The 23,508-nt window shown below is 38.6% G+C and overlaps 1 protein-coding gene across 29 annotated transcripts in view; it reads left to right on the plus strand.

Moving 5' to 3' along the window:
• DOP1A (DOP1 leucine zipper like protein A) overlaps positions 1–23,508 on the plus strand; it is a 101,503-nt gene that overhangs the window by 39,180 nt on the left and 38,815 nt on the right. For 22 of the 29 annotated variants that reach the window (XR_010599512.1, XR_010599513.1, XR_010599514.1 and 19 more), the window contains 9 exons: positions 1,425–1,534; positions 3,769–3,877; positions 5,697–5,817; positions 7,031–7,150; positions 9,180–9,294; positions 9,786–9,815; positions 10,630–10,863; positions 14,470–15,088; positions 21,046–21,320. Coding sequence is in view for 23 of the 29 variants with exons in the window: in XM_042847449.2 (XP_042703383.2) it covers positions 1,425–1,534; positions 3,769–3,877; positions 5,697–5,817; positions 7,031–7,150; positions 9,180–9,294; positions 9,786–9,815; positions 10,630–10,863; positions 14,470–15,088; positions 21,046–21,320 (1,733 nt within the window). In the remaining 6 variants the exon portion in view is untranslated. Of the gene's footprint in view, positions 1–1,424; positions 1,535–3,766; positions 3,878–5,661; positions 5,818–7,030; positions 7,151–9,179; positions 9,295–9,785; positions 9,816–10,629; positions 10,864–14,469; positions 15,089–21,045; positions 21,321–23,508 lie in introns of those variants that run through there. The other 7 variants (XM_065588098.1, XM_065588111.1, XM_065588101.1 and 4 more) reach the window with 3 other exon arrangements.

A 23,508-nucleotide genomic window follows, 5' to 3' on the forward strand; every position in this document is an offset into this window, starting at 1 on the left:
GATGAAGACTACCAGTCATACTGCACCGTCTACTGCCAAAAGGCAATTAGCTGCTGCTGTGTAGCAATGCAGTACCACATCTGCCGGCACAGATGACATATGGTGACGGTGAGCTGAGCGGGCTCCATGCTTGCCGTGGTATGTTGTCTGCACAGGCTACCCAGGTAAAAAGGCGCGAATCGATTGTCTGCCGTTGCTCTGATGGAGGGGGAGGGGCCTGATGGCATGTACCCAGAACCCCCCGCGACACTGTTTTGCATCATCAGGCATTGGGAACTCAACCCAGAATTCAAATGGGCGGCGGAGACTGCGGGAACTGTGGGATAGCTACCCACAGTGCAACGCTCTGGAAGTCGACGCTAGCCTCGGTACTGTGGACACGGTCCGCCGGCTTCATGCACTTAGAGCATTTTATGTGGGGACACACACAATCGACTGTATAAAACCGATATCCATAAAACCGGCTTCTATAAATTCGACCTAATTTCATAGTGTAGACATATCCTAAGTTTTCATAGTATAGTACTTACATATCTGTTTTTAGCTGTTCCTCATCATTCTTCTATCATAATGCACAGTTTTATGAAAACTAAATAGAAACAAAAATCTTACTAAACCTTTTAAAATCTGTGTTAGCTCTCCATAGATGTCCTTAGTACTAAAGTTTATTTTCAGTTGAAACTAAATGACATCCTTTCTACTTTTTCTTCTGTTTTCATCATTCTTGAGCAGAAAATGTGAAAACCACTTCTGAAGAAATTTTGTTGTTGTCAGCAGCTTGTTTTTTTTAAAGCTTATCAGGAAAATGTTGAATTTCTGTAAGAAAAGATTAAATTTTCAGAGAGGAAACTAGATATTTCATTCACATAATTTTTCAATGATCAAGTTGGTTTCCTTAGCATATGAATCTTTTTGTAAATGATTTACTAGTTAACTTTGATATTCCTTTTACATGTATAAATAATTTAGAATAACAACATTAGGACAATAGCTTCTTTGGCTTTGGTCTCTGCGGTCCTCTGATGTTTAAAATCTGCTATACAGCATTCAATAATGTTAACTACGGTTCTTTGTAATTGTTGTTTCTGCTGCTACAGTACATTGACTTTGAAGACACATACTGTAGAACATACTGTATTTTTGACGTCTACATTTTTCTTGTAAAAAGTAATGTAACTATCTAGCAGTGTGTTCAATGAAAACTAAAACTCCAGAGTGTACTTCGCTGTGCAGTCAGCTTAATACTTTATTCCATTTAATTAGTTTCTTTTATTAAACTATGTAAAATGGTCTTTCTCTTGCCAACATTACTTGGACTACAAATTGGTAAGTTAACAGTGCAAGTTGATCCACTGTTTAAAAAATTGACGAAGAAAACATAAAAAGATAAATATTAATTTGTCATGTCTTTTGTTTGCTTGAAGGTTTTGATAATAATGGTGCTATCGTAGGACCTAGAAGCACAAGACATAGCAATCCTGAGGAACATGCCACTTACTATTTCAATACCTTTTCTAAGGAAATGTTGGTCCAGGTAAAAATATGTTTTATTTTTTTTACATTACTCATTATGAAACTATTCTTTGCATCAATATAAATCCTTATAAACAAACCTTATTATAAAAATATTCTTTCTGTTAAGAATTATCTTGACAAAAATTGCTGTTTCCTCATCCACTAATTGGCCATCTCAATGTAGTCATGTCATTTGTGTCTTTTTATAAGGAAATTTTAGAAGGTCTGCCTTTTTGTAATATATCCTTGTCTGTAAAATAAATAATTCTTTTAGAACTCTTAGATTTCAATTACAAGCTTAGTGTGAAACATTAGCTAGCACTCTCTTCTTTAAAACAATAATATTATATGGAAGTATTTTAATCCCATCTCTCCTCTACTGCTTCCTCTCCGTTAGCCAGAGTAGCACTTACGGAAGGTACTTGATTGACAGTGTGGCAGACTGAAGTCTGCTTATCCACAGAACAGATTTGGAGAGGCCTCCTTCCCACTTGTACAGATGACAAAAATATCCCTCCCTGTCTCAGCTGTGGGGGAGAGAGAATTTGGTTAGACTAGCAGGGGATGACTAGTCCCCACAAGTGGAGAAGGGAGAGCCCTTCCTCTGGTCTCTGGTACATGCAGGACTATGCCAGAGACGGGGAGGCTTTTCTGCTACCTATTGGCTAGCTGACTGGAGGGTAATGGTGGAGACAGTTGGCCTCAGAACCTTCCCCCCTCCATTTAAAGCCTTCCTGGGCATCTGGAGGCAGACTTGCCTCAATAAATTCCTCACACTCTCTTCCGTTAGTTAAGGTATGTGGAGATGTGTTTCAAGGCTGCTCTGGGTCAGACTGACCACCAGTTTTGGGGATCAGGAAGGAATTTTTAAATTAGGCTACAATGGAAAGAGTTCAGTGGGTTTTTTGCCTTCCTCACAGCATTTTGGAGGCACAGTTAGATTAAAAGGAGTAAGAAAGAATGGGAACTCTAACATTAGAAGTTAATATAGAAAGGGTTAGGTCATCTCCGCGTGTCTTGGCTGGTGTCCATTGTGAATACAGGCTAAAAGGGCTAGCTCTCAGATGTAATGAGACTTGGGATTTGGCTGGTCTGTTTCCTGTGAAAAGGGGAGACTGTAAGTCTTCAAAGGCTGAGGTCCCCCTGGGAACCTTCTGCCCTCCTTGTGGAGGGAAGGGCAAGATGATTCATAAGTGAGCTGAATCCTAGTGGGAGGCTGAAGCGAGTTGACCTTGAATTATTGATTATATGGAGGAAGCCCTGTAGCCACGCAAGGGATCCAGTGAAATACCTGTTTGTGAGAGCGAGTGGGTGCATTCCACCCCTTGCCCATTGTTAAGGTAATAAAGTTGTGGCCTGCAGATTAAATCCATTCCTGTGTCTTTCATTCACCTGGATGTCTTGACTGATGCCTTTATCCATTTAACCTTTTCCCTCTCTCAGGATGCTAGAAAGGGTGCCAATATCTATACAGTCCAGTTCCATTTTTTCTTAGCAGTCATGCTCAAGGTAGAGGATACCTGTTTTTCCCACTAAAGGGGAGAGCTCACCTCTATGTTCAGGTGTAGAAGATTTTCCAAGATACTGTGTGATGATACTCACCGCTTAGTAGATGAAAGATCAAACCTTTTTTCTGTCTCATTCCCACTGTCTTCTCTTTTCTCTTCCTTCTTTCTCCTCTTCTCTTTTTTAGAAGCCGTAGAAGAAATGCACTAGCTCCTACTCAGATTGCTGTGCCAGCAGCAGAGAGAAACTAAATAGCTTGTGAGAGTCTAGTTAGTTTTATTCTGCCTCTGGTGCCATGGAATAAAGTACTTCAGTATAGGAGCTCATTGTTTTCCCTTCCTTGTGAAGCTCTCATTGCTACTTGTTCCATGAGTTGAGCTAAAGAAAATAGTCTGACAGCCAAGGTGCATCCTGAATAGGCAGATTACTGTTTTATTCAGCCCTGTATTTAATTTTTTTTTTACCTTCTCAAGTAGCTACATCATCACTTTATACCCCTTGTTCATTACTCTTAAGAAATTGTGAGTAAGCATCCATTTATGCTACTATACTGTGTGTTCCCCATCCTTCTACAAATATTAGAATATATTCCATTTCTGTGGAATAGAATGTGACAATAAGGGGAATGCCTAGGTATGGAGAATGAGCTGCAGGGAGTAATTCCCCTTTTTGCATGTTTTCATAGTTGCCTGTTTCAGAAGCTGTTCTTTTCTTCTTGATTTTCTGATCTGTGTACGCTTTTTATAGGCAATGGTAGGAATCTTACAAGTTAATGGACATGGAGAAGAGAGCACACTGATGCAGGACCTAAAGCCTTTTCGGATTCTTATCAGTTTACTGGACAAACCTGAACTAGGTACTCTCATATATTCTAACCTTAAATACGTTTTTCATAACATTTTGACAAAAATTATGAATTCTTTTGTTTGACTAGCATATAAAGCAATGTTCTGGATAACGTTCTTAACAAAGTAGTAGGTATGCTCAAGTGTTCACTTGACAAAAAGAAATGTGCAGTAAATAGATGGTAGAGTTGGACTATATAGTGTCTTCCAGTCTAATCACATACTACTTTCTCACCTCCCCCCAAAAACCTAACAGTTCTACTCCATGCAGTAAATCTGAAGTTAAAGTAATACTGAGAAGAAGTTTAGGCCCCAAAATTGATCTTCCCAAAGTTGTTTGAATCTTGAGGGGAATGCTATTTAGATTTTTAATTCTCTAAGAAAAACAAACCATAGCTACCACACTGTTACAGAGAAATGGGAAAAATATCCCAATAGCTACTGTTCATGTGATCCCAAGGCCCCTTCCTCATTATCCCAACACATGCACCTTTTGAAATATTAAAAATACAATATCACATTTTTTCTAGTACATGAAGAGCTTATCAGTAAGAATTGATTGGCTTTTAAAGGATGTAGTCATTTTTAATTAACAAACAAGTAATTAAATTCCTTAATATTGACAAACATTATCCACAGTAAGTGGAAATTAAAAGTGTGGGGATGTGGAGAGATGATACATATGTATGGAATTTTGCCAACATGATCCACATAGCTGTTCTCGCTTCACTCAATCTTAACGTATGCAGTGTCAGTAAAATTTAAAATGCCTGGCTCAGAAATCATGAATGACTGAGAAGAAGTCAAAGTCTAACTGTATTTTCTTATCATGTACCATAGTTTGGCTTTTCAGTCACTTGTAGTTTCTGAGCCAGTCAGTTTAAATCTTACTGAGACTGCACACATTAAGATTTAATGAAGTGAGCACAGCTGTGAGGATCGTGTTGGCAAATTGGTTTGGCAGATTCAACACAGACTTTGCTCCTGCAGATCAGTGGTGGTGTTCCCACAAATGGGAGCAAGATGAGGCCAAGAGAAAGCACAGAAAGCTGTTCTCCTCCTCTGAAGACAGATCACTTTGTGAACTATTGCAACTCATTTCAAAGACAAGTATCAGAGGGGTAGCCCGTGTTAGTCTGAATCTGTAAAAAGCAACAGAGGGTCCTGTGGCACCTTTAAGACTAACAGAAGTATTGGGAGCATAAGCTTTCGTGGGTAAGAACCTCACTTCTTCAGGTGCAAGTCTGAAGAAGTGAGGTTCTTACCCACGAAAGCTTATGCTCCCAATACTTCTGTTAGTCTCAAAGGTGCCACAGGACCCTCTATTTCAAAGACAGATGCTTTTCTTAAACCTCAGGAGTTTGTTGGAATCTAATGTGAGTCTGATGCAAAGACTTCTTGCACACTTGTAGCCAGAAATGGAGAAGAACCCACTTCAGCTGAATCAGAGTAAAGATGATCAAAATATTTTACTTCTAATTTTTTACCTTACACTCTCAGGTAAATTTTCATCATGAGGTGTCAAGATTTAGCTTTATGAGATAAATCTCACTCACTAGGATTCACATGGATAATTTCCTGCACATCCTATTGAATAGCATATTATTGTATAAAGTTTGTATAGCTTTAAATTCTACTGTGCATAAGAATGCACAACATGTAAGTGTGATTCTGTTCAGCTTTGTAAGTTATCTGAGTAAAAGTGATTTTGTGGCTTTAGTAAATGAAACTTTAGATGCCAATGATTTGATTAGGGTTCAGATACTGATTATTGGAATGTCCTTAATTTTACAAGGTTGTCATTGCAGCTATTTCTCATGGTCATTTTAGGACCTGTAATCTTAGAAGATGTATTGATTGAAGTATTTAGAACATTATATACACAATGCAAAGCTGAGCTGGATCTTCAGATGGAATCTTCCTTCAGCAAAGATCACACACAACTAAGCAGGTAGAGTACAAAGAAAAGAATATAACATATGCTTCCTCTTTAACAGAAAATAATATACCGGTACATTTTAAATATAAACATTAATAAATAGCAGAACTTAAATACTGTTTATTGCTAAATATGCAGCAATATCTAGGAGCCTCCTCTGAAAGGAATGGCAAAGCTCTCAGTGATCTCAATTGAAGCTTTTTCCTTGGGACATAATGGAATGGACATCTATAGTTTTATTTTTTTAAATGACATTTACTGTGCTAAAAAGGTACCAATATCAGTCACTTTATTTTGCAATTGTTTACTGTAAATGTACATTTACTGGTGTGAATGCAGAACTCCATGTGAATGCTGTGTGTGTCATGGAGGGGCAGGAAGAGAGTTCTAAGAGCTCTCCCTTTCCCATGTTTGGCACTCATGAGAAAAGCAGTGAGGGGGTGGGAGGCTGGCGGGTGAAGTTATGTGAGGTGTCAGCAGAGAGGAGAAGATGGTATGAGTGGGAAAAGTGACCCACACCTGCCCCCACTGCAGAATCACTTCTCAGATATGGCTGAAACTAGGGAGCAGCAGGTGGGCTCCCCTTATGTCACTTGTCTTTGGAAACATGAAGAGAAGCTGCATCAATGAAGCAACAGAAGTTGGGAGGCTGCACAGGCAGACACCTCGTTAGAAAGCCTCTGACCTGCTCTTGCACACAAAGAGAGGCAACAAAAGAGATCTAGTACATATCTCTCTGGATTTTGGGGGTGGCAGAGAAAGAGAAGCCATCAGGGAGGAGAAAAAGGGAAAGCAAAACTAAGGGAGTAGAGAGACCAGGAGAGTGGAGTCAGAGAGAGAGGCAGCTGGTGGAAAGGACAATTAAAGGGAGACAAAGAGGGAAACAGAATGTTGGAGGAGGACAGGGAAGGGGGAGAAAAATAAAATAAAGAAAAATAAGAATGAAAATTGGAACCCAGATCCAATAAAAATACGTAGAAATTGGAAAACAAATCTGAGACAAAGTGGGATGAGCAAGAAGTGTGGCAACCATGCAAGGACGTGATGTAAAGAGCTATAGTGTATGTCCAGCTGAAGAGCTGCCATTAAAGGCGTGGGGGGGAACCAGTGTGTTAATATCAGTGTTGCAATGAGTAAACTCAGAATTATATGCCTTTGCATAACACTTAAATCACAGCATAGTAATATACATTAAATTGTACTACTACTTTTTATTTTCTTTTAGCAAATTGAGGGAAAATAAGAAAACTGCAGAGCTGATTAAAACTGCCAATCTTCTCTTTAATTCCTTTGAGCCTTATTATATGTGGGATTACATTGCTCGTTGGTTTGAAGAATGTTGTAGGTAAGTTATATTTAATTGCTGTAAATGTAAAACTGGAGTTGGATTTACATTTTTTGGTTTGTGTATTGACAGGGAGGTGGACAGGATGTTCTAATAGTTGTACTCCACCTGCAAAGGCTTGTCTATACTAGAAACTTGTACTGGTTTAACTATATCTGTATAGTTAAAGCAATGCAATCCCCCTAGTGTGGGTGCAGTTATATCAGTATAAAGGTAGTTTGTTCTGGTATAGCTAGTCCTGCATGGGGAGGATAATAAGTATACCAGTATAAGGGTAGGTCTACACTACCCGGTAGTTCGGCGGCAAGCAAATCGAACTTCTGGGTTCGACTTATCGCGTCTTGTCTGGACGAGATAAGTCGAACCCAGAAGTGCTCGCCGTCGACTGCGGTACTCCAGCTCGGCGAGAGGAGTACCGCGAAGTCGACGGGGGAGCCTGCCTGCCGCGTCTGGACCGAGGTAAGTTCGAACTAAGGTACTTCGAACTTCAGCTACGTTATTCACGTAGCTGAAGTTGCGTACCTTAGTTCGAATTGGGGGGTTAGTGTAGACCAGGCCTAAGTCACTTTATACTGATATAACTGTATCTGCACTAGGATTTTACTGGTATAGCTATTTCAGTAAAAAAAAAATCCCACCCTGTAACCAAAATAGTTAAACCGGTAAAACTTTGAAGTATAGACCAGGCCTAATTTCTGAGATTCAGATTATTTTTAATTCCCTTTCTTGATCTGGGAATAATCAAGATATTGATAACTTGATTTTAGTAAGAGAAATCTTTGCAGATCTCTCTTGTTTTCCTGCCACTGCTTCTTCAGCATGGGTGAGTAAATTCCTTTGGAAAAAGTGACAAGAAAAGGTTTTGGGTAGATTGGTACACACTTGCTAGCCATGTAATCAAGGTATCCCCGTATAAATTCATTATCTGTAGCATATGATATACTTGACTAGATTAGCTAGAAATGTTGTTGGGGTGTGTGTGTGTGTTAGTTAGTTAGTTATTGGGTCTCTTAACCTGTGTCCCAAAAGGGTTTTGAAAACTTTCCCCTCTGATCAACAATCTGCATGGCTAGCAAAAGATGTGCATCAGTGCTTACAGTGCTTGGACTCTTTCCCCTTCTATTAAATACTGTACAGATCTGGGATTGAGAAACTACTGTCCTCCTACCTGGAGAGATCGTTCCTTTCAGATGTTCTTCTTTTTAGGCATTGAGAAATGGTCTTTGTTCAAATTTCAAAAACATTTAGAAAACTAGAAGGTATTTTCACTGGTCCTTCATATCCTTTCAAGGCAATGCTACCTCCACTAAGTCAGAATTATGGCAAAAGGAGCCTTGAGAGATTCTCAAGGATAAATGTATAAATGTATGTTACTATTTATAAGTGGGTATTAAATTTCAAATATATGATGATACTCTGCACGGAAAGCTATTTTTCCCACAGTGGGAATTTTAATTAGAAGAAATCTATGGATTTCAGACTAGGACTTTGAGAGCGCTATAGATAAAGGTGCCAGTCTGAGGCACAGAATAATAGCAACTTCCTTGAAAGTCTTGAGTTTCCTGAAAACTGAGATGAAATTGGTTACTATTTGGTAATATTTACCTTTGGTGGGGAGGGGGATTTCTTCCGTTTTGTTGTGTTTTAAGCAGATTCTGAAAACAGGCAACCACCAAGTGAGGGGGAAAATATATGGATTTACCAAACAATTTCCTGTAGCCCAGCCTTGCTTATTTTATGGGATGTGATGGGTCACGGCACACAATGATGTGGCTGCCCTTCATAAAATATTGAACTTCCTTTGTATTTCAGATAGTTAAGGATTGTATGGTCATCTATAAACTGATTCAACTGTTTGTTGAAGAAGGAACAACTGGGCCAAATGCTTTTTTTTCTATTATCTACTTCCACAAAAGGTTACTAGTTTGTTCTTACGCAGCATCCTTGACGTACACACCTATGAATTAATTTGTTAGTTAATCATGTCCTATGTAAACAAAAACAACAATAACATGTTTTAATTTCATAGGAGGACACTGCATGCTAGACTTCAGACTGGGCCTGTAGGTGGTAATGAGTCATCTGAGCTGCCCCTGACCAATTTCTGCCTACTAGTGGATTTTTTGTTGGATATAGTTTCTTTGGTAAGAATTCCTTTCTTCATTGCTTGTAGGTATCTGAGGACAATATTTCTGTACTCTGATTATAAAGCACTTTTGAAAGCAAACCTTGTCTACAAGTGAGTTTAGCATAAATTGGTAGATTCCTTTAGAAGAAGTGAAAAAGGTTTTGGGTGTATGGGATGGATTTTATCACATAAACAAATCAGTCTTTATGTTCTTCTGATGCATGAGCCTGCAAATTCTGTTAGCTTGTTTGTCATCTGATTCTGTTTTGAATTTTCCTTCTCTAAAATTTACATGGTATTAGTTACAAATGTAATCTGTTGCTTTGCGGTTTTATATGATAAATAGTTAGATGATGCAATTCATTGAGTGCTAATTGTTCTGAACGTCACAGTAAGATATTTATCTTCTTTTATCTATTGACATTGGTTTATTTGATGAAGACTGCTAGAACTGTTTTTCCTGTATCTGTCTTCCCTCCTCAATTCTTTTGCTTTCTCATTTCAAAGCCTACTAGAAGTATGAGAGTGCTGTGTCAGGTATGGCATTCAGCCTGTTTTTCCTTTAGTTATTAATTATTTGATACTTTTCACTCTTAAATCTCTATTTTGAGAAAATTAAAATACAAAGGGAACTGGGGGTCATTTTTAATCCTATCAATGTTATAAAATTATTTGTAATCTCTTTGTAGTATAAATGAAGGAGATATAAAATTCTGAAAATGCTGAGCATACTCAATGATTAAAAATATACTGAAAAACAATTCCCTTTTATCCCTCACAAAGTTAATGCATAGGATATCAGACTTGGAGGACTTCTAGATTTTATTTGCCACTTGCATTGTTAAGAAGCTTAGAATAAATTTATATATATGTGATAGTTGTACAGTAGAACCTCAGAGTTACGAACTGACCGGTCAACTACATCCCTCATTTGGAACCAGAAGTACGCAATCAGTCAGCAGCAGAGACAACAACAACCACCAAAAAAGAGCAAATACAGTACAGTATTGTGTTAAATGTAAACTGCTAAAAAATAAAGAGAAAGTTTTAAAAAAAATTGATAAGGTAAGGAAATTGTTTCTGTGCTTGTTTCTTTTAAAGTAAGATGGTTAAAAGCAGCATTTTTCTTCTGTGTAGTGAAGTTTCAAAGTTGTCTTACGTCAATTATCAGTTTTAAACTTTTGAAAGAACAACCACAATGTTTTGTTCATAGTTATTAACATTTCAGAGTTACGAACAACTTCTATTCCCAAGGTGTTCGTAACTCTAAGGTTCTACTGTATAGATATAGTAAATACATTTTATGGGGGGCTTATAAAACACTTTCTCAATTTTATTATCTTTTTGTTAGGAGACCTACATTGAAATACAAACAGAACATCTGCCTCAGTTGTTGCTCAGAATGATTTCTGCATTGACAAGCCATCTTCACACTTTGCACTTGTCGGAACTAACTGATTCCCTCAGGCTCTGCTCAAAGATCCTTAGTAAGGTTCAACCTCCACTGTTGTCTGCAGGTACAGATGGTACTCTGCAGCTTCCAAATGGACACAACAGCTCCATCAAAGAATGGGAAGATAAAAAGGTAATCTGTTAATATCCTTTGCATCCTTTTATGTTAATTTTGTGTAAGGTGTGGGATTTTCAAAATACTCAGTGTTAGCCCAACTCTGCTAGTATTGAAGTCAGTGGAAATGCTGAGCACTTTCAAAAATCTGACCCACCTTCTTCTGGTGAATTTGTTAGTATAATATTGTATGTCTCCTCAAGTTCCTCTGTTGACCTGAATTTGATGGGTTAGTTGTTATGGCTTGCCACTGATCGCATCCAACCAGAAGATTTATAGGTTCTTGTCCAATTCAAACTACAGTGTTCAAGAACTCAGAGAGTTCTGTATCGGGAGAAGACTCTCGGGGTGCATGGCAAAAACACTTACACTGAGGACAATACCAAATTGATAAAAACTTTATTGAGATTAACAAAAGAATAATAAATGCTATGAAACTTATAACTGCAAAACAGTAAAATAATTTCAAAACTCCTGGTGGTAACATTCCTGTTATAAGTACCTTAACTTAACATTGTCACACCCTTCCTTGTGGACTCGGTAATAGAAAAGAGCTAAAGACTAAAAGAGCATTAAAAAAAAAAGAAGAGCTAAAAGAGATAAAAGCGCTCCAGACTCTTCCTTACAAGGTATTTTCCAGGATCCTGAACCTATGTAATTCAGACCCAACCTACTATACCCAAATCTTATCCTACCCTTATCCTATAGGTTAGTGGATTATGACACTTATGCTCTAGATATAGATTTAGTTGGGGATTGGTCTTGCTTTGAGCAGGGGGTTGGACTAGATGACCTCCTGAGGTCCCGTCCAACCCCGATACTCTGATTCTGTATTAATAAGGATTATCTCACTCCAAAAACTGCCAACCTAGGCTCTCTTGATGACTTCCGGATTGTGGTATACCCTGCAGTTATCAACCGGTTGTAGATGCCGGATAAACCTGTTCTGTGTTGTGTATAGTTCCTCCCTTTGGTTCCCCAAAGTTTGGGGACCATTCCTATCTGCGCCAAAGGTTAACAGCTTTTATGCTGACTTACTCTTAACTGATGATACTTTTAGCTATTTAGCGGCTCTTACTGAATACAGGCCAGTAGGCTTTTTGCATTTCAGCATAACTTAGTCTATGTATAATTATTAGGAAACACATATCATATGCCTCAACACATCCTAAATTCATAGGAATTAATGATAAAATATAAGAATAAAATGGATTAATTCAGAAAGAGAAACATATTGTTTGATACGGCTGGCTGGATTAGTAGGATATAATAGCTAGCAAAGTAATCCTATGGGCTACACCTCACAGTTTTTCTCTGTCCTGTTTCCACCTTTTTTTTTTTTAATTCAACTTGTGCTTTTTTTAGTTTTACAGTAATTTTTAAGCTTTGTAAAACATGCAAAAACAGCAAACTATAGATGGGAAAAATATAAAATGTCTTTTACAATAAAAATGTATAACAATAAATTTAAACATAATTGAACCTTGATTAATAAAAACATTTGAACTGTTCAATTAATTGCAGATGAAGGCCCCATTCATTCAAGGACTTATACATACTTTTTAATGTTAAGCATACGCATAAATCACTTCAAATTCAGGACCTAAGTAAGAACTACAGACCTCTTGAGAAATATTTGAATAAATCTCTAAGCCAATATATAATAAACTCTAAAGGGTGGATCCAGTGTCCATTGAATTAAGTGGAAAATTCCATTGATTTCAATAGGCATTGGATCAGGTATCACAGTTGTAATTTTCTTTTACCATTTGGAGATAGTTCTAAAGCTCTTAACCAATACCTTATTATAAATTTGCATAGATCAGCTGAATTAATTCTTATGAATTATTTTAATGTTTTATCAAATATGTATACCTCAAAATCATTTAATAAACAAAGAGAAGGAACAAAAAAACCCAGCAACTGTTTCTATTTCAAACAAATTTCAGTTTCTAACAGTTTACATTTCTAACAAATCTTGTAAGTGATCAATTCTTTTGAACCTAAATATACTAAGTCTTCCACGACTACAAACTTGTATGAAGGAAAACCCACACTTCCATTTTACATATATTACATATTTTGGGTACAGGAGGGAAAGATGCTAGGTACTAAATTTTATGCTGAGGATCTAAGAATTTTTGCTCTGTATTGAGAGAACATCCAAACTTGTTTACACATTAGATTTTGATTACTATTTAAAAGATTGGAATTAAAGCTCTTAATTTCACAGAGAACTTGGAATGACTCATTAATAATTAATGGTTTTTTTTTTTTAAAAGTACTGGTATGCAGTTGGGAAATTTTCTGATTATTTGTTTTAATAATTCTTATAATTCCTCATTTTTGGATCCAAAATTCAGCTGTTTTCTCTTCTCTTTTTTGAAAGATGCCTTGATAATCTGTAGTATTTTATATTGTATGAAACAAGTTCATCCTGGTTAAATAGTAGAAATTAACAACAGTAATAATAATAATCATGAAACTTTGTACCAGCAATACACCTACACAATTGTAGGTCAAAATTCGTTACTATCTTTAATGTAATTATTTAGGAGGTGGCATTCTATAAAACTATCTCTTGATTGCAGAGAAATTTTACCTCTTCCCACTCCTTCAAGTCTTCTCAAGCCTCTCTCTTGACAACTCCCTTCAACTCCTTCACCCATCATTCCACCACCCTTTCATATTGCTTCTTATGATTGGAACAGTTTTCCAATTAACAGATGACAAGCTGCCAGCTCCTTTATATAAGAAAATCCTAAAACCTAAACATATTCGAGGAAGTCTGTCAGGTAAACTGACTATGCAGCGTTGTTGTAGCCTTGTCGGTCCCAGGATACTAGAGACACAAGGTGGGTGAGGTAATATCTTTCAACCCTTGAATGGTCCCTTACAATATGTGCTACCTACTTATGCTAAACTATCTGTTTGATTTTATATTTAGTTGTGATGCTCTTAATACCTTTCCCAGACCTGAAGGAGAGCTGTGTGTAGCTCAAAAGCTTGTCTTTTCCACCAAAGTTGGTCCAATAAAAGATATTACCTCACTCATCTTGTCTAGCTAAAATGACTGCAAATTTTAGTGCCTCGTCTTCGACTCTCTTTAACATTTCAGGATTTTTTTCAAATGACTTATAATTTTGTCATGTTGATCCCTTCTCCCTCAATCCATATTAAAATATAAATCATTTGTTTAAAATCTTCTTAAAATGCATATATTTCTGTTGATAGACAATGATATCTCCTCTTATAGTTGTCATGTCATGTAAATATACTTCTTTGAGAGTTTTAAAAACTTGATTTTGACAGGAAAATTTATGGAAGGGGTCAACAATAAAAGTATATAACACATAATTTAAAACTTTATAATAGAACAGAACTAGGATTGCTGATCTTCCAGGATTGTCCTGGGGTCTCCAGGAATTAAAGATTAATCTTTAATTAAAGATTATGTCATGTGATAAACCTCCAGGAATGTGTCCAATGAAAATTGGCAACCCTAACCGGAACTCAAAACTGCCATCCTTTTCAAAATAGGAAAGAAGTTGATGATCTTTTATCACTATTAGTGACATTCATTTTTACTGTTTAATCTGTTATCTGTACTTTTATCTCAACTAGGTGCCATCAGTTTCACTTGAAAATCCTCATGATGTATTCGAAGATGGTGAAAATCCTCCAAGTAGTCGATCATCAGAAAGTGGATTTACTGAGTTTGTACAGTACCAGGCAGATACAGCTGATGACATTGACAGTGCGTTGAGCGAAGGCCACGGAGCACCTGGTATCCCTATTATAGGTAGCACATCCTCAGAGACTGAGACAGCATCAACTGTGGGATCTGAGGAAACCATTGTACAGCCTCCTTCCATAATTACACAGGGGTCAGCAACTCGAAGTGGGAAGATGATCCAAAAGACTGCAATGCAGTGCTGCTTGGAGTATGTCCAACAATTTTTAACTAGATTTATCAACCTGTATATAATTCAGAGTAATTCCTTGTCTCAGCCCTTGGCAACAGAGCTTCAAGTGGACCTCACTAGAGAGCAAGGACAACTTACAAAATGGGATAGAGAATCACAAGGAGATGCTAAGGGGAAAAAAACAAATAAAACGCCAAAAGAATACCTTTCTGCCTTTATTGCTGCATGTCAGCTATATCTTGAATGTTCAAGTTTTCCGGTTTACATTGCAGAGGGGAACCATACATCAGAATTACTTCCTGAGAAATCTGATTTTGGTAAGTAACATTTTCTTACTTTCTCCTTTTTTTCTAGTATATTCAGTTCTTAGTTTAAACTGTTCTTTAGAAAATATGTATATTTACATTGTTGCTTGTTGTTCCTTGTAGGGACATAGATTTTTTTTCTTTTATAGATTCATAGATTCATAGATTCTAGGACTGGAAGGGACCTCGAGAGGTCATCGAGTCCAGTCCCCTGCCCGCATGGCAGGACCAAATACCGTCTAGACCATCCCTGATAGACATTTATCTAACCTACTCTTAAATATCTCCAGAGATGGAGATTCCACAACCTCCCTAGGCAATTTATTCCAGTGTTTAACCACCCTGACTGTTAGGAACTTTTTCCTAATGTCCAACCTAGACCTCCCTTGCTGCAGTTTAAACCCATTGCTTCTGGTTCTATCCTTAGAGGCTAAGGTGAACAAGTTTTCTCCCTCCTCCTCATGACACCCTTTTAAATACCTGAAAACTGCTATCATGTCCCCTCTCAGTCTTCTCTTTTCCAAACTAAACAAACCCAATTCTTTCAGCCTTCCTTCATAGGTCATGTTCTCAAGACCTTTAATCATTCTTGTTGCTCTTCTCTGGACCCTTTCCAATTTCTCCACATCTTTTTTAAAATGCGGTGCCCAGAACTGGACACAATACTCCAGCTGAGGCCTAACCAGAGCAGAGTAGAGCGGAAGAATGACTTCTCGTGTCTTGCTCACAACACACCTGTTAATACATCCCAGAATCATGTTTGCTTTTTTTGCAACAGCATCACACTGTTGACTCATATTTAGCTTGTGGTCCACTAAAACCCCTAGATCCCTTTCTGCCGTACTCCTTCCTAGACAGTCTCTTCCCATTCTGTATGTGTGAAACTGATTTTTCCTTCCTAAGTGGAGCACTTTGCATTTGTCTTTGTTAAACTTCATCCTGTTTACCTCAGCCCATTTCTCCAATTTGTCCAGATCATTTTGAATTATGACCCTGTCCTCCAAAGCAGTTGCAATCCCTCCCGGTTTGGTATCATCCTCAAACTTAATAAGCGTACTTTCTATGCCAATATCTAAGTTGTTGATGAAGATATTGAACAGCGCCGGTCCCAAAACAGACCCCTGCGGAACCCCACTCGTTATGCCTTTCCAGCAGGATTGGGAACCATTAATAACAACTCTCTGAGTACGGTTATCCAGCCAGTTATGCACCCAGCTTATAGTAGCCCCATCTAAATTGTATTTGCCTAGTTTATCGATAAGAATATCATGCGAGACTGTAGCAAATGCCTTACTAAAGTCTAGGTATACCACATCCACAGCTTCACCCTTATCCACAAGGCTCGTTATCCTATCAAAGAAAGCTATCAGATTGGTTTGACAGGATTTGTTCTTCACAAATCCATGCTGGCTGTTCCCTATCACCTTACCACCTTCCAAGTGTTTGCAGATGATTTCCTTAATTACTTGCTCCATTATCTTCCCTGGCACAGAAGTTAAACTAACTGGTCTGTAGTTTCCTGGGTTGTTTTTATTTCCCTTTTTATAGATGGGCACTATATTTGCCCTTTTCCAGTCTTCTGGAATCTCTCCCGTCTCCCATGATTTTCCAAAGATAATAGCTAGAGGCTCAGATACCTCCTCTATTAGCTCCTTGAGTATGCATTTCATCAGGCCCTGGTGACTTGCAGGCATCTAACTTTTCTAAGTGATTTTTAACTTGTTCTTTTTTTATTTTATCTGCTAAACCTACCCCCTTCCCATTAGCATTCACTGTGTTAGGCATTCCTTCAGACTTCTCGGTGAAGACCGAAACAAAGAAATCATTAAGCATCTCCGCAATTTCCAAGTTTCCTGTTACTGTTTCTCCCTCTTCACTAAGCAGTGGGCCTACCCTGTCTTTGGTCTTCCTCTTGCTTCTAATGTATTGATAAAAAGTCTTCTTGTTTCCCTTTATTCCCGTAGCTAGTTTGAGCTCATTTTGTGCCTTTCCCTTTCTAATCTTGCCCCTGCATTCCTGTGTTGTTTGCCTATATTCATCCTTTGTAATCTGTCCCAGTTTCCATTTTTTATATGACTCCTTTTTATTTTTTAGATCATGCAAGATCTCGTGGTTAAGCCAAGGTGGTCTTTTGCCACATTTTCTATCTTTCCTAACCAGCGGAATGGCTTGCTTTTGGGCCCTTAATAGTGTCCCTTTGAAAAACTGCCAACTCTCCTCAGTTGTTTTTCCCCTCAGTCTTGATTCCCATGGGACCTTACCTATCAGCTCTCTGAGCTTACCAAAATCTGCCTTCCTGAAATCCATTGTCTCTATTTTGCTGTTCTCCCTTCTACCCTTCCTTAGAATTGCAAACTCTATGATTTCATGATCACTTTCACCCAGGCTGCCTTCTACTTTCAAATTCTCAACGAGTTCCTCCCTATTTGTTAAAATCAAGTCTAGAACAGCTTCCCCCCTAGTAGCTTTTTCAACCTTCTGAAATAAAAAGTTGTCTCCAATGCAGTCCAAGAATTTGTTGGATAGTCTGTGCCCCGTTGTGTTATTTTCCCAACATATATCCGGATAGTTGAAGTCCCCCATCACCACCAAATCTTGGGCTTTGGATGATTTTGTTAGTTGCTTAAAAAAAAATGACTTTGATTACGTTTTAGAAACTAAAATATTTTTAATACAGTTATAAGAAAATTGATGGTTTCATGTGATTTTTAATACATGTCTGTTTTGAGTAATGAATATGTACTACGTGGAAGAACCTTAGGGTGGAACCCAGTTTCCAGATTCTGCTGTGCAAGTGTGAAATACATAATACATGGATCCATCAGGGTTCTTTGTTACTAGTGCTTTTCTTGTGCAAGTTTAGACTGTTATCCATATTTATGCCCTTGTGAAACAAATGTATAACCGTAAGTTATAAATTTCAGTTCAGTAAAATTTACACTACCCAAGAGTTTATTTCTAAATTTATTTTGCTGTTGTAATGTAGTGTTTAACATTAAGGTTGTAAGTGGCAGCTGACAACATGCACAAAATTCACAGGTACTGAACTGAAAAATTAGGCGTAAATTTACATTATAGTTAAAGTGAGGCCTTCTCTCTGACATCTGGGATTTTGTTTATTCGTCTTTGAAACTTAAGATTGTTTAAATGTAGCTTTTTGTTTTTGACTTGTGATAGAGAGCATTGCACGGTGTTAAGTGAGAGGGCATTTTATGGGAAAGAAACAGTGTCCTGTAATTAGATATTCGGAAAAACTTTCTAAGGGTAGTTAAGCTCTGGAACAGGCTTCTAATGGAGGTTGTAGAATCCCCATCCGTCAAGGCTGAATCCACACTCTGTCACTCCGAGTGCAGAAAGTGGGGGCCCACAAGGATCCTAAAAATTAATACTTGCCACTCCAGGCTTGTGTTAAACTCCCAAGGTTGCAGCTTTTCTCTGACCTTGACTTGGTAAATGCTGTCACCACCCAAATGCAAAAAAAACCCCGTGGACCCAGAAAGGAGCACTTGGGATTTCCTCCCTGTGGGTACCCTCAAGCCCTTTCACACACCCCTCTCCCGGGAAGAGCTGAGAAAGAAATCAAATCCTATCCCAATGAGTCCTGCTACATACAGAAAATAATTTTTCATTCCTGGTTCAAACCTTACACAACATTTCTGCTTATAGCATTGCTGCTCAGTGTACCTGCAGCCTAGAGAACAACCACAAACACAGCTCTAGCCTTCCCATTGGCTCTTTTGATTAGGTGCCCATTTTTTTTTCTTTACTCTGGGGTCTTTTTAACTCTTTACAGGTAAAGCAAGTAAACAACAGCTACCAAGAGGGATTTTACAGCTAAATGGCTGGCTGGGTGTCCATCAAAGGGAGCTACCTCCCCCACTTTATTTATCACCCCATCACTGGAGGTTTTTAAGAATAGGTTATAAAAACACCTGTCTAGGGTAGTCTAGATTTACTGACTCCTGCCTTAGCGCAGGGGGCTGGACTTGATGACTTTTCGAGTTCTCTTCCAGCCCTACATTTCTATGTTAGACTCATAGACTTTAAGGCCAAAAAGGACCATCATCATCATCTAGTCTGACCTCCTACACATTGCAGGCCACAGAACCTCACCCACCTGATCCTATAATATACTGAGTTACTGAAGTCCTCAAATCATGATGTAAAGACTTGAAGTTACAGAGAATTCACCATTTACTCTATCTTAAACCTTCAAGTGACCCGTGCCCCATGCTGCAGAAAAAGGCAAAAAACTCCCAGGGTCTCTGCCAATCTGTCCTGGGGAAAAATTCCTTCCCAATCCCAAATATAGCAATCAATTGGACCCTGAGCATGTCGGCAAGACCCACCAGCCAGACACCTGTGAAAGAATTCACTGTAGTAACTCAGAGCCCTCCCCATTAATGTTTCATCTCTGGCCACTGGAGATATTTGCTACTAGCAGTCACAGATGGCCCACAGGCCATTGTAGGCAATCTCATTATCTCATCCCCTCTATAAACTTATCAAGCTCATCCTTGAAGCCAGTTAGGTTTTTTGCTCCCCACCAAAGGCTGTTCCAGAACTTCACTCTGCTGATGGTTAGAAATCTTTGTTTAATTTCCAGCCTAACCTTGTTGATGGCCAGCGTATATCCATTTGTTCTTGAGATGCTTGGTTTGGTTGCAATCCTTCCCAACAAATTTGTTGCCTTGCTTGGGATACAGGCTTCAAATAGCTTCTGCAACTTTAGCTTAAAGTAATTCCAATCCTCCTCCACATTCAGATCCTTGAATTCTTCAGGCTAGTCCACTTACCTAACTAATTCTCTTAATTTTTTAAAGTTTGCCCTTTTGAAATCAAGGATCCTAGTTACAAACCTATTTGCAGACCTATTTTTGTTTATCCTTCCATTTAGTTTAAATTGAATTAGCTCATAAGCATTTCATGATAATGAAGGGAGAATGTGTGTGTGTAAAATCTGGCTTAATGCTCAGTTTCTGAAGAGGTTTTTACTTGAGTCCAATTCACATTATGAACTTTGCATTGTATTGCAGTAAGTTTTTTGTGTAAATTTAGTGGAAATTGACAAAATAAACCATGGAGTTATTTCTGGAACAAAATATTAAGTTGCAAGATTTTATATTTCATTGTTTCTTTTGTGATAATTTCCTGAAGATAGTAATTATGTCAGGAGAACAAATAAAAGTAATGTGTACTCTAGCATAATATAGAAATATAGTCCTCTCTAAAAGGTGTGAAATACATTCAACCCACCTATTTTTGAGCTAAAATTGCAAAGAATATGTTTTCTCTTCTTCCCTTCTTATTCAGTTTTTATGTCAAAGGTCATAATACACTTTTCTCTTAAGAACAGAGATAATGAAACTGACTTAGCGGTGCTAGGACTGACTTGTGGACTTTTACACATTTGTAAAATATAGTGATCTAATGCAGTGTCGTGTTGAAAGCAGGACAATTTGTGGAATAGAAAAAAATATATAGTACATAAGAGCTTATTGTGTTTGCTTATTCTTCTTATTAGAAAATGACCTTGTTCTGTGAGTTGTATCTTCTATTGTCTGTTTTGGGGATTATGTATGTTTGACACATTGGCTAAATGTAAAATGCCATGTACATCTTCTGGTGCTATATAAATTAGTACAGTAATATCACATTTATCATTTGTTAGTATGCATTTTTGTTTGTTAACTTTTACATAATTTAAAAAGGAAGTATGGTATTATGGTGCTTGAATTCTTTTTAGATACCAACTTTATTAAAAATAAAGAGAATTATTGACTGTACAAAATCATTTTCTCTCATAAGTATTACAAGATAGGGTTACAAATACAGAAGTTAAAAGAATACTGCCGAGTTGATTTGCTATAGGTTGTGAGGTATAGTAGGTATGCAGAACGGAAGAAAAATTAATTGCAATACAACAATTTCACTTGTAATGGAAAATATTTCTTTTGTTTTCATTTCAGACTGTGAACAAGTACAGCCTCCATTGTGGCTTCAGACTCTTATGAATGCTTGTAGACAAGCAAGTGATTTTAGCATTCAAGGTATTGCTATTTCGCTGGTAATGGACTTGGTTGGATTGACTCAATCTGTTGCTGTTGTCACTGGAGAAAACCTAAACAGTGTGGAAACTGCACAGCCCTTAAGTCCAAACCAAGGAAGAGTTGCTGTAGTTATCAGGCCTCCTCTTACTCAGGGCAACCTGAGATATATGGTTGAAAAGACAGATTTTTTCAAGGTACAGTAATCATTTTACAGCCCATGAATTTATTTCATGTGCATTAGTTTCTTTAGACTGTATTTCCAGCAACAAGAAGATACACTTTCTTTCCAAGTCTGTATCAACAGCCTTGTCCTTCTTGTACTTTCTTTGGTTATGGAATAAAACTTCCTTACTTGGTGATATGACAATTGCTATTTTCTGTTTTACAGTTTAAATTAAAATATTTAGCTACTACTACTAAAGGTGTTCCACACAGTGTAGGTATAAACAGCTGATTTGAATTGGTCTCTTGGAAATATAAATGAAAGTAGTGAGTTACTAGACTAAGATGATGTGAGAGGTAGCCAAGACATGAAACTGAGGGAAAGTGTTCCGAGTAGATAGGGGTTTAACAAAAACAAGTAATACTAATGACTAGGGCTGTCAATTAGCTGCTGTTAACGTGTCCAATTAAGCACAGCACAATTAATGCGTTAATTTTATTAACACGCTTTAATCGCAGATCCTCTGGGCTGGAGGGCAGCATGAGCTGTTCCAGAGAACCTATGTCTGGTCAGGCTCGGTAACGCAGGCCACCACCAGAGGGTGGAAAGAGAAGAGGCTAGAGAAAGACATGGTTCTCATCCCAGCTCCAGTGGAGGAGTAGAGATCTTAACACATACCCCCACCTCCCCGCAGGGTGACCATATTTCTTAAAGTAAAAACAGGACGGCCAAGGGCTTACTGGAGCCGCCTGCCCCCTGCAGGGCTCGCCCAAGCTGCCCTCCCCATGCCTCCTGGGCTGGGGCTGACCCCCCCCGTCCCCACTCCGTGCCGCCCGTATCTGGGGCTGAGACCTGTGCTGCCCACAGCGGGGGCTGCCCCCGCCCTGAGCTCCGTGCCTCCCGCACTGAGGCTGAGCTCCCTCCCCCCAACTCTGTGCCTCCCCCAGCTGAGGCTGATCCTACTCCCCCCAGCTCTGTGCAACCCAGGGGTCAGCTCTGAAGCCAGCACTGCCTGCCAGCAGCAAATTTCTCCACTTTCCTGCTGGCGGGCAGTGCTGCCTTCAGCTGATCCCTGGCAGCAGCCACCACTGTCTGCTCTCCCTTGCAGCTGGGACAAATGCCCCGTTTTGGCAAAAAAGTAGGGACGGGCGGGACAGAGCTGAAAAGGGGGACTGTCCTGGCTAAAACGGGACGTATCGTCACCCTAGCCAGCCCAAGCCCTATTGTTCACAGCCAGCCCCTCACTCCCAGGACCAGCTCCCCTGCATCGTACCCTATTGCTGCTAGCCAGCTGCTCGCTCCGGGGGTACCCCACAGAGAACATGGGCCTGGCGAGCTCCGCCTCCCTGCACCAGCCTCTCCTCCCCTGCAGTGTGATGAGTCCCTGAAGTAAAATCCACCCTCCCTTGCAAACAAGGGCTCACTCAGCTGAAGGGAGCCCACCTAGCTCAGTAAAAGGAGGCGAGCCTGGCAAGCCCAGTATCAGAAACCACTCTTCCAGATGCAGCAGCAAGACACCTTCCTCACCCTCCTCCTGCACAAGTTATTACTTGCTCCTCCCCATTGTCACCCCCTGTCCTCCCAGGTCCTCCTCCTGCACAAGTCATTGCTTACTTCCCCCCTCCCGTGTCCTCCCCCAACACTGAATGCTTGTTTGTCTGAGCGATTGGCTGAACAAGAAGTAAGACTGAGTGGACTTGTAGGCTCTAAAGTTTTACATTGTTTTATTGTTAAGTGCAGTTATTCTTTTTTACATAATTCTACATTTGTAAGTTCAACTTTCATGATAAAGAGATTGCACTACACTACTTCAATGAGGTGAATTTAAGTTTCTTTTTTACAGTGCAAATATTTGTAATAAAAAATAAATATAAAGTGAGCACTGTACACTTTGTATTCTGTGTTGTATTTGAAAATGTAGAAAACATCCAAAAATATTTAAATAAATGGTATTCTATTATTAACAGTGCGATTAATCACGATTAATGTTTTTAATCGGGCAATAATCGCGATTAATTTTTTTAATCACTTGACAGCCTTACTGATGACATATAGAATGTGAACTGTTTTTTAAATTATTTACAAAAGAAACATTTTAATTTTACATTATAATTGCAATATTAGATATAGAATTCTGGAGACAAATTACACTAGCTCCACTCTTATGATTTAGGAGGTCATCAGAAATCCTCAGCAAAAGAATATTCTGTAGTAGGTAG

Source organism: Chrysemys picta, chromosome 3 (genome assembly GCF_011386835.1).
Source record: "Chrysemys picta bellii isolate R12L10 chromosome 3, ASM1138683v2, whole genome shotgun sequence".
NCBI lineage: Eukaryota > Metazoa > Chordata > Testudines > Emydidae > Chrysemys > Chrysemys picta.